This window comes from Ceratina calcarata, unplaced genomic scaffold (assembly GCF_001652005.2).
Source record: "Ceratina calcarata isolate Rehan_Ccalc_2016 unplaced genomic scaffold, ASM165200v1 scaffold422.2, whole genome shotgun sequence".
Classification (NCBI taxonomy): domain Eukaryota; kingdom Metazoa; phylum Arthropoda; class Insecta; order Hymenoptera; family Apidae; genus Ceratina; species Ceratina calcarata.
In genome coordinates, this window is record NW_017165837.1 from 122,334 (window position 1) to 134,530 (window position 12,197).

The 12,197-nt window shown below is 44.3% G+C and overlaps 1 protein-coding gene across 1 annotated transcript in view; it reads left to right on the forward strand.

Annotated features, from left to right (window-relative positions):
* Positions 1 to 9,947, forward strand: part of LOC108626590 (cadherin-99C-like) — a 67,889-nt gene extending 57,942 nt beyond the window's left edge. The window contains exons 2-6 of the mRNA XM_018027329.2: positions 983 to 1,058; positions 5,682 to 5,747; positions 6,925 to 7,103; positions 9,161 to 9,283; positions 9,927 to 9,947. Of these exons, the coding sequence (XP_017882818.1) occupies positions 983 to 1,058; positions 5,682 to 5,747; positions 6,925 to 7,103; positions 9,161 to 9,283; positions 9,927 to 9,947 (465 nt within the window). The remainder of the gene's footprint in view (positions 1 to 982; positions 1,059 to 5,681; positions 5,748 to 6,924; positions 7,104 to 9,160; positions 9,284 to 9,926) is intronic.
* Positions 9,948 to 12,197: the final 2,250 nt, after the last annotated feature.

A 12,197-nucleotide genomic window follows, 5' to 3' on the forward strand; every position in this document is an offset into this window, starting at 1 on the left:
TGGAAAAAGCATAGGGCAGAGATTGCAAAGTGTTGGCCATTATCAATGGCCCGGCGCGAGGAGAAGGTATTGTGATGTACTCTAGTACTCGCGCTGATGAGAACGCGCGTCCAGGTGAGAAACGCCTCGGGACTCGGGACCGAATATAAGCGTAGAGGGAGATCACACGGCGCCGATAACATTGTTTCCCTTCGTCCAGCCACTTTTATTCCTGCTGCGAATACAGCCTTATTACATACCGTGGCATCGATGCGGCATTAGCATAGACCCCACATAGGCCGAGCGCTAGTTCCCCATTGATCCTGCTCCTTAGGAAATTCTCTATGGGAGGAGAGAGAGGATGCGTGTCCAGTGTTATAGCTCGTTAACTATTCCCGGCCCGGTATAGAAGTACCTGCTATACGGCCGCGGAATCTATACACGTACGCTCGAAAACACTTATGCTTTCCATACCGCGACCGTTTTTTTTTAGAGAAACCAACCGGGGAGGAATAATTGAGCGAAACGGCAATTACAATGGGTACCGGCTACTCCATCCTTTTACTCGGAAATACTGCTGACTTTTATTTTTTATCTCTGGTAATAACATAAGCTTAATGATAAGCTCTCTGAGAATTTAATTACCTCGACTTCTGCCGGGGTGGCTCTCTAGGAAATCCGTGCAGCTAAAAATTATCTTAAGTATTGCATTATGAATACGATGATAATACATGTTGTGTCCATTACGGTTTAATTATCTGTAATCGTAATTGCGGCTTTTTCATCATTACTATCTGCGACGACGGGATTGCTTTAATCCCGGCGTGAAAATGTTTATTATAGTTAATACGACGTGTAATTAGCCGAGTTTTGATCAGCGGGGCAATTTTAATGCCGTATAAATCGTTGTATTAAGCAATTTCGGGTGGTTAATAGCTATCATACTGTCGTCGAAAAGATCGTTCAACGGCAGTTATTTATCGGAGTACATTATCTTTTATAGGCGAGGACGACAGTCGCGTGGATCTGCTGGTCGCTGTGCGTTTCTTTATGCCTTCGCGAGGTCGCTTCGAAAACTGGTGAGTAATCTATCCTTACTTTATTCATGATCTTCTGATAACTAAACTTTTACTCGTCGATAAGTAACGAGTCTGTAATTAATCACCAACTATAGACAACCGATGAGAAACTCGTATGAAATTGTAAAGAAGAACGCGATAAAAGAACGGTCGTTTAATCCGTATGTGAGATTAGCAGAAAAACAAAGGGGGAGGGGGGGGGGTAAAGAAAGAGCGTTTCTCTAAAGGCAAATGGTGGAAGGGTCAGAACGCGTTTTCTCTTGCACATAAATCTATCTTAGCTGATTGCCAATTACGTCAGGTGGATGTTTGCCCGCGGTTTATCGTCGAGTGTATTCGCGGACGCTGGGATTGACGGCACGTGCAAAGATATTGCCTCTTACGTGCATTCTGTTCGATCCGACGCTGGTGACAGATTGTACAACAAGCTTGTCCACTTCCACGTTATCTAGCGTACTAACTTAACCCTTTAACCCTTAATTACCGGTTACGTGCGGGTTTTACGTGTTTCGCAGCGAGGATCCAATGTACCCGACTCGTCACGGGAACATAGTCGCTATAAGGATGTGCGGCAACCATTAATTGCGCGGGGATCGTTTTAATACCTCCTTAATTTCGTATGCAGCGCGTGTACATAAACTGAATAAATTAGTACAATGTTCCGGAGTTGAGTGTCTCAGTATAAACGAAATTGGCAGTAAACGTGTTCTAGAAATAATCAAATATCGATTGAATTTTTTTTTAATCTGTATCCAGATTAAAAGCTTTAATCAGGTTCATAGTCTTGGTATTATAATTTTCCGATCAGCGCACACAATCGGCCGGAATAGTAATTGTAGCAGCTGCCCCGTTACGTATCTAACAGGTTCGATATAGATCCAGTAGTTTCACGGTGCTACCACACGGAAGCGTTAATAAACGCTCTAAGATAACAGATAAGCCGAAAGGTGAGAGCCGAGGGGTCAGCCCTCGGCTATTTCGGATGAAGCCTACGAATTCCGTGCGATAATTGGAGAAAGGGAGAAAGGTGATATCTGGCAACTGTTACCACTAAACTCTCTCTCACTCTCTCTCTCTCTCTCACTCTTTAAATGGTCAAGCCGGATATCGTGGGAATCGACGGCTTGAAAACGTTTGACTCCCTTTCGCGCGTCGAGTTTGCTACCGTGCCTAAACCGTTTTCAGTTCCCGATCCATGTATCTACCTATCGAAACTCGAAACACAAATAACAATCTAATGCGACCGTCGAGAGCGGCGTACAGAGAACGTTCGATCGCGTTTAGTGTCCCAGCTGCAATTATCGTAGCCGCAACGCGATTGCTAGAAATTACATCCCATTTCCCTAACGCCAAGTCGTACTGATACGAATTCGAGATTGATAGGCGTTGCGTCCGACGCGGCGCGGCGCGGAGCCTCCGGCAGCTTTGATTATTATTACCAGCCGCAGCGGCGGACCGCTTTGGCAAATAGCATGCGCGCGGATTCAATAATCCTACGGTTCTATGATTAAAGTATACAGCACGTGCGTCGCTTCCGCGCGGGGGACAATTTAGATCGAATGGTAGGTTTTCAGCGGCACGGACGTGCTTTCACAAACGTTGCACGCGCGAACGATTGGTCGTCTCCGTTCTGTTTTACTTATTCCCTGTCAAATCGAACGAGGCGTGAACCTTGCTTATTTTCGTTATTCCCAACGATGATTTGACGTTCCGATTGCCATTATATTATCTCAATTCGTAGGTACTTCATGTTCGCCGTGCCGTTAAAAATGATAAATGATGCTGCGCTTTAGATGGGCTCGAGAATGAGGAAACATACTTTTATTGTAGAATGCATTACTAATAAGTTTCATAAGAATTCCGTAGAAAATTATATGTACGCATTTGTATGATCATGCGTGTACAGGCCTCACTGGCAAAATCTCTTTCCATAGGTTTGAAAATAGACATACGAATTTCTTGCTGGGTATTTTATTGTGTATCTGAATGAAAAAATATTGTAACTCCTACTGAATCTCTACTTGGATTGAATAAAAATAATAATTGTACATTTCCTTCCTCATTTCGATTCATTATCATTTAACCGAACACTACTAGCAATCCTAAACCTGAGGTACTGAGAGGTATCAGTACAGTCTATCTCTCTTGCTGTCTACCTGACGAACACACGCGAGTTTTTTACACGACTGTTCTTCCCAACACAGCGTTCGAATCGTGAACCGAATTCAGTTTCACTAAATTCCCGCGTCGACATGAGCCACTATGTTCGCGCTGGTTCCCCGTCCCGCATCACTCCTGTACGTACTTCCTGTCCATCCGGGGGAAATTATTGCGTCGGAGTGTACGTTTTATCCGTCTTAAGAAGCCATCTATACGCCAGCCTCTCGCGCGTACTTTGTACTCGGCTGCACATAGCCGTTCATCGCGTTACCCAGCCGTTTGCAGCTCACGAATCCAGTCGTTACCTTCGTAAACATCGATGCCAGGCCACGGCGGCGCGCGCTCGGCATATAAAATCGATATACAGCCGTAAAAGTAAGGCCACGTACCTACCCGAGCCGATCCTTCCGATAAATCACGCGAGATTATGAACCGGCAGCGAGGATATTCTTTCCGTTTTGTCTCGGCGCTCGCCCGGGGAACAAAGGTCCTGCCGCGCCTTCGCCGTGCCCTGTTCGTAAATTCGGTTTCACCCTTAACAACGCCGAGGGAGCCTCGACAATGCGCTTATCTACGATTCCATTTGCGGTTCATATACTCGAGCCCGGCCGCGCCGCGGTGATACACGAAGTAGGACCGGCGCGGCGGCGGCGGCGGCGGCGGCCCGGGAGATATGGGTCGGCCGATCGGCATCTGCACCTCTTCTGCTCCTTCAGTATGCACTTTCTAATGCAACGGCTTTCCAAGAAATGGCCAGGCCTCGGCGATAGTTCACCTCTCTTCCGTGGAAAGAATTCCTCGCGGATGTATTACATCGGTGAACCTCGATTACCTGCTGCTGGGAAGAATACCTGGCCTCGGAATGGTTGGTCGTGATGGTCGTTAAGTTTCAATGAGGCTTACGAAATATTTGATACATATTTGGAATATCGCGAATTCAATTAACGATGAGAATCGTCGCTCGTTTTACTAATACGGAAGCTTTAAAGTAAATATTACAAATATCTCCTACGTATATTAAGAAAACATAATCGTAATGCAGAAGTAACGATATTCGAATATATAGAATATTCTGTTTTTCTACTGATAAATCACGAAAATCGGATAGCGAAGTGAAATTTCCTGGTACGGTGAAACACAGGCGAAACGCCATAATTTTCCCGAAAACAGCGCGTCCCGTGTCGCGTGGTAAGAAGGATAGGCGAAAGTAGCTAGGAGTTAAATATTTCTCCGATCAACCGATAACTATTTCCTACATTCGACGAGCCTCGTTCACCACGCAACCTTACAACTCTCGTCTTGTCTGTCGTAAAGGTAAACTTTCTTCAAGTCTATTCAAAATCGAATTTCAACAACGAACAATTAGTTAACAAAACTTAAAACAAAGTTCTGGAGCAATTCAATTATTCTAAATGTTCTGATGGCGTAAGAATTGACTAAACGGTGCGAGGAAGATCGGGTTAGGATAAGTTCAAAGTATGTAGGTGAAGCGTGCGGAAGAGAAGGCAAATGTCATCGAGCGTTTTGTCGGGGATAGGTTTCGCGCGAAGGAGCGGCGGCGCATCTTCGTTCATCGTTTCGAAGCCATTAGCGCTCTACGGTAACCTTTTGGGAGAAAGATCATAGCCAGACTATACGCGTTCGCCTTTTGTGCTTTCCGCGTTTCGTGATTACATCCTTCGCTAGGTGAGAACAGTAACGCGCTCCCTTTGTGTGTATTACGGATCCCTGGAAGAGGTGCTTATTCGTTTAGTTTAAATGTTAAGAGATCCAGTTCGCATCTTTGGCACGTTTCTAGTGTTTTTACGATCTTTACGTGTAGACCAACGTTTCGCATTAAAAAAATGTTGATTTCCGTACACCTGTACATTCGAAGAGTAATTAAAACTGTTTTATCTACAAATAAATGTTCGTGTCTGTGGGCTAATTACAGTTTCGCAAAGTCGAACCGCGTTCGTAAATTATGAACGTCCGATTTTATATCGCGTATTTGAAATTCGCTTGGATACTCGGGACGTGCAATTTTTTCGAGATTATCGCGATTCGATCGCCATTAACCGTGCGTCTCGATTAATTCGCCTGATCGTTAAGCCGCGATAAAAATAGAATAACGAAGAGGCCCGCGAAGCGTTTCAACAGCTGGTGCTTGTGTAAGCTGTCGTCCGTACGACCACGGTCGAGGTAATCCCATAATCTTTTTCACCAAAGTGGACATTTTGCGTCGCTGAGTCACGTTTCCGGTCAGACAGATTTCTTGCACCTGTCTGCCCGAGTACAAGAGAAGTTCCTCAGTGAATTTTACATCGTTGCAGAATCCCCTGGCGTTGCTACAAGACGTTTCCTTACGCTGCTCACGAATTCGTTCGTTTTATTTGAAATCTTTGTGTTTACGCTGGTCGTAAAGTGACTCACGCGACTTTCCAGTATTAATTTGATATTAAGGATTTTGTCAATTTTTTTCAGGCTTGTGCGAGGTAGAGTCGGGCCAGTCCAACATCATTCTTGATATCGAAGAAAGCAGAGGAGACGGTGAGTACGAGTTTCCATATTTTATGTCAGAAAGCAGCAATCCCCTGAATTAATATTTAATTGCTACCATCTCATGAATAATTCTGCTTTAAATTACCCAAGTGAATGGTAACATCTCTGATAACTAATCTTCGTAAGATTTTCTGAAGAATTGTAATTATTGTACGATTCAAAGTTAATCTATCATGAAATGATAAAAATTCAGAAGCGCAATTAAACGCGATCCGCGCACGGTCTCTCAAACGTGACGAACGATAGTCTAGGCGATCGTTTTTTCGTACGAGGTTAACGCCCTATTAATTTCATCCGATGAGATGCCTGACGGGAAATTGTGCGGAAAGAAGAGAAAATCGGATGAGCCCGATGCGATTAAGAAACGTTGAATGTCGCTAATGAGATCGCGTCTACTTTGCTAGGATAGCATCAATTATCCGCTACGCGGACAGCGGACCGAGCCATCGGAAAGTCGCCTCGTACCCTCTTACTAAATCTAATGTAATAGCCTTTGCTATATCGAACGCGTTCTTCTCTAACGATTCGACTCCGCGGCCGAGTTTGCTACGCGTACGTACGAGGCGCAGCCGGTGAACTAAGCGCGCGAAATAAATTAATCGCTTCGCGCTTTAACAAGATTTGCAGCAACGAATACATAATATTCGCTCGTCACATTTTCTGAACGCGTTATCTTGATGGACGATGCTGTACACGATTAGCTTCTATAATTATGTTCCGCAAGTAGAGCGGTGGATCCCAGATGAAGATCTTACATTCTTGCGTGCCTGAGTATCAATTACTATGTTAATGCTACTGGGGAAAATTTATTTCCTCCGTTGGTTCACGCCCTGTGTTGAGGATATGAGTGATAAGTAGACTGCAGCTTCCTATGCAGAACAAAGCGTTTGTTGTGTCGGTGTAACAAATTTAGATTCGAAAATATCATTTAAGTATTCATGCATATATTTTAATAGACTGTGACACATTTTTTTGTTATTAATATAGTCTGGTGATAAGCGATTGTGTTAACGCGAGAAGGAACATCGTCGGAGCACGCATTTTCCGACTTTCGCATCAATCATACGCGAGTGTATTTACAGCCATCGGGTGTGCCCGGCCACGCGGCAGATTTAGATAAATCGGTTTGCACCTCCGTGCCCGCTCACGGGTTTTCATTTTTCAGCGATCGATCAGAAGACCGTGCCTGAGGAACTTCCGGTATCTGGCGATCCGCAGAACGAGACCACGCTGGAGCTGATCTTTCCCGGAAGGCAGCCCCGTTTCAAACTGAACGGCAAGAAGCTGCAGTTGCTCGAGCCACTGGACAGGGACGATGAAAATCTCTCGCACGTTGTTTTCCAGGTAAGGCTCACGCTTGAAATTCGCAACGGAACATTACCCGGTACCGTTGCCCGCAGATGCAAAACGAAATTTGTCTAATCCCGATCTGTTTGCCCGGGCTTCGTACCTACCGTGCCTTTACGCAATCGGCGCGATCGCTCATGCCGCGTGGCGTGTTTGTCCCGAGAAAGTCGCGTGTATATTTCCCCGCGATTCGTTCCGACCGCGTTACCTGACGTGTCGTTGAACGCGCGTAGCAGATACGGCTAATCAACCACGTACGTGTTTTTCGAACACGCTTCGCGCATGAAGAGTTCCCGACAGGGAAATCGATCCCCGCTGACTACAAATCGTGTCGAGCCCCCGAAGAATAAACACGTGTACTCAGAAAAACTAATGCTGATATTCTTTTCCCTACCATCCGGATAAATCCAGATTATTTGCATCGATTAAGTTCATAACGCAAAAAAACTATCACTAATTACCTCCATATCGGTTGAATCGGATTATCCTGTTGGATCAACGAGTACATGCCGTTTAAAAACCGCGATCACCGTTAGGATGAACGCTCCCGTTCGCTTCATAACGAGCACCGTGACGCGTGGAATCTGGTTCTCGCGTTCCCGCTGTTATACCCCGACTGTCGCGACGATCTAATATGGACAACCGTAGAAAAAAAATGTTTGCCAAACCCTTCCACTCGACAATCACTAATGAGGATGATCGAGCGGACGATTATCCGTTTTTCCCATAAAAATCTTTATCATAAATCTCGGTGAGGTGAAAAGTAGCGAGTAACAGATGGGATTTTTCAGAGTCGTCCGCGCTCCGAAGGGGGATAAGTTTTTTTTTTTCGGTGGGAACGAGATCCGATCGATTCTGCTCGGACGGACGCTGTGTCCCGCTCGGAGTTTATTCGAGGTCCGAGAAATACTCTTTGATCCTCAGAGAGGAATCTCGTTACTCGTCCGCGGCAGATTTTTTGCTCCCGACCCGCGGCAAATGAGCTTAGCGACCGCGACGAAGCCGGAAGCGGGAAACTTTTCCGTTGCGGTGCGACAGGACTGCGAACACGACCGGTAGAATTTCACCCGGCTACCGAGTCTTTATCGGCGTGCCTCGCTGACGTTTTGAACGCTCACTTAACGGTGACCAGCTGCTTTTACGGATCGCTTCTATCCGGCTCGAGATTGAACACGAGCTCTTTTAATTTACGACGGATGCTCCGTTCGATGTTTTGCTGTCCCGCGTGTTTACGCGCGGGTACCAAAAGGAAAAAGCGGAAAAGGATTGAATTATATAAAACGCGCGGTAACTGTTTTTTAAAATTCTTCGCTCTTTTTGGAACCGGTGTAACTTATATACCGTTTCGTGTTTTATCTCCATTATACGTGCTCTCGCGTTGTTTCAACATCCGATAGCGAAATAACCGGTCTCCAGCTATAATAGTTGCAAACAAACGTCGAGGGAAAACTGAAGTGGAACTGAATTCGTAATGAAACTGTTCATTATCGGTAATTACGATGGTACATAGTTAGACAGTATGGAATACCGTTCTACGTGGCCATATCAGCACCCGGGAATGCACGCTACTCTTATGACACGGGCGCACGGTGCAAGGAATGTGAAAGGTCTAGAGCAACGTTGTTCCGATATATACACGTTGCTGGTATTCCGCCGTTTTCACAAATTGACCGGATAAAATCCAATTGGCTGGAAACGGCGAGCACACGCGAGACCGTACATACGTAAATATAGATTTGTTTGGTGAACGGCCGAGAAGGGTAGATTGATTCGGGTCCTAACAATCTCGTACAGCAATTATCGTAATGGTGTAAATCACGGGTGTAGAAAATCACGACGCAGATCGTAATCTGCGTTCTCAAGTGATCGCGTACGTTTCCCGTAGGACTTTCGCGATTACACCAATGCGTTGTGTACTCTAGGATAGTTCTATTATTCATTTGCCAGGTCATACTTACGATAATCGATGCACAATCAGTGGCAAATGTGTGGCAATATTTGTAATAAAATTCAAGACATAAAAGAATGACACGATTCGTTTGTTTTGCTTTCAGTTAAGCTGCACAGTGAAGCAGACTAACAAGAAACGCACGATACCAGTGATAGTGCGGGTGTCCGACATAAACGATAATGCACCGAAATTCATTAACACGCCGTACGAGACTACGGTGCCAGAGGTAAGTCACTGTCTCGTTCCTAAGGATTATCTCGACTGGTCACCGGGTAACTGAATATCGTAATTCATTGGGAAATAATAAAGTACCATGCCGTATTGACGAACTATTAAAACGACGACGAACTGGGAGTCACCGTTTATATTTTCAATTAAACATTTTTTCACATTTTCCACGCAATTTCGCGTCGACCGGCGAGAAGCACCATAAATTGTCGCCCGTCGTGTTGAATGGCGCGCGCGTATAATAATCGCATACAAAATCTATTTGTAAGCGACGACGCGGTAAAAATATGCGAAGGTAATCGTGGTGATCGAACTGCGTATCGCGCTCCTAAGTGATTCGCGTTAGATTGTAAATACGGGTATCAGTATAGTGGATTACATTTCTCGATGAAGTTCAGCCACCGCGGTTCGAATACTAAAGGTAAAAATATAGTTGATAACAAAGCGCTAAGTTGAGAATTTATTATGCTTACCGAACAGGTTCTCGCAGTGATAATTCAGTTTCTGGAATAATAACCATTAATTGTCAACGTTGGCTGCCACGTTTCGCAAGAACGTTATTTCTGATTATTCATTACTCTCCATTGGCAAATTATTTTCAGACTGGTTTACATTCGACTATTTTAAAATTCGTTTTAAAGGATGTCATTATGACCAAGTAAAATAGAGTTCCATTAAAGTAATGTGCAACTTTCTAGCAGTCACTTAGGATATTATTATGCATGAAATTAAATGAGTAACGAAGTCGATCTTCCACGCAAGAAATTGTCGAGGATGATATTAAAATTCTGGATTCTTCGGGGTCGACGAACCTGCTACATAATGGAATTTTTACTGAAGTTAAGCACATTATGAATGCAAAATCCGTCGGTGAATTTCGTGATTTATAAGCTATTAACGATAACATCAACCGTAAATTTCCATAAGCTTTTACAGTTACCCGCAATTTAAGCTTGATGAAGGTTTCAACACTTCTATAATAACAGCGTTAGAATTATATAATAAACGTAATTAAAAAAATAGCAAATACGAAGCTAGAATAAAATCCAGCAACATCCGTATTAATAGACTTGGAATTCGAGCTGTTCAATTTATCAGTGAACTGTACACGCCAATTTAGGTGCCCAATTTGCCCAATAACTCTCTGACTATCTCATGGATCGATTTCGTACTCGAGTTGTCACGTAAACGAGGCAGGGAGTTGAAGCGATCAGACATCATGCAAGCTAGTTAATTATTCCCAATGGGTCTTCATTCAGAATCGATTCGTCGGATATCCGCTCACTCAAGATCAATTCTATTGTCCTCCATTTATGAAACAGATCGGCAAACGGTTCATTAAGTAAAATTCTGTTTCTGCTGAAACGAACAGACTTTCGTTGGCTCGCTGGAATCCCTGTAGGAACGGTGGGCATCTCGCGGCTATACCGGTTAATCCTGCCACATAGATGCCGTGGCACGCATCGGCATGCGTTTCTCTCCCTTCGATTCCATGTTAATACGCATTTTAACGATCGCACATTTTATGATGGCAAACAGGCAGCCGCGTTATCATCGGGGTGCATCTGTACAGGTATCGCGTAACGGTACGGCCGATGCCGAGGACTGTCCACGGCTGTTTGCTCGTTAAATGCCACGCGGGGGACATTATACGAGACACGGTCGACGGGAACGTTGCGTTGTTACAACAAATGGTATTTACGACCGTGTTAACGAACAAAGAATAACCGAGTTCTTTGCGACCAGTAGCCCCGGTGGAATAATTCCTATTCGTTTAGACAGATGCCATTATAACTACATTGTACATAGATCTGTAGAGGGACGCGTAGATCGGTGTTTGTTAAACGACTTTAACCAATAGCCTTTTATGACCGAGAGATTTTATAGGCTCGAGTAATTGGAGTTTGCGCGTTCCAGTAGCTTCAATGAGGTCGCTTAACGAACATTTTCTAAACGAGCCGAAGAAAATCATTCACCATCAACAATTTTTATATTCTGTTTTCACATTAATGACCCTAAATTTTGTTGTAGTGTACTTGTAGTAATAGAAGAGGGATAAACAGCGACGAGGTAATTTTATAAAAATGCAACAGCATTCCTCGGATATAATTATAGCTTTATAGTTGACACTTGTTTTATTAGAAGAGGACAGTTTATGACAACTGGTTCTGCCGATACAGTATGATATATCTAATATTCTCCGGAAGACACACCTCGCCAGCCATTCAATTAAATCTGTACGTTCCACTTTCTCGTAGGCGTGTATCAATGTTTCCACTATTTCCCTTGATCGATACATGTCCAGATACAGTTACAATTTAGAGCCGAGGGAAAAACGTGAGCGTAGACCGCGGCTATCGATTATCTCCGAATTAATAGGCCCCTTATATCAACAGACCGTGGAAACGAAGGGAGAGCTTTCGATTTCGCAGCCAGCATGACCTATCGGCTACGATTGCGGAATCGCTGAGGTACCCCTCGATCGAGATCGTAGCTCGTTCATGATCCTTGCTCAAACTAATTAATCTGCCGCGTGGTAGGCCAGGCAACGCTTACGCGGAAGAGAAACGGAGGAAGCTGGATCGTTCCTCGTGATAATCGCTCGTGGCAACTAAAAATTGACCGCACCGCGCTCCGAGATATTCGCTCATAAGTTCGTATCACGGTACGTTCTACCTGCGACCGCGAAACCAATCGGGTAACCACCATGAAAGTGTATTCTCGTCGTTCGTACGGTAGTCCGATTTATCGCAGAATTCATCGAAAATCCACGACTACACCAAGCAAAATTTCGTAAATTATCTATCTACTTAAGTTAATGGAAGGCTGCGCATTTGATTTATACGTAGAGATAACTGTATATCTGATCACCGAGTTAATCCTAATTTGAATTTATAAAATTACTGATTTAC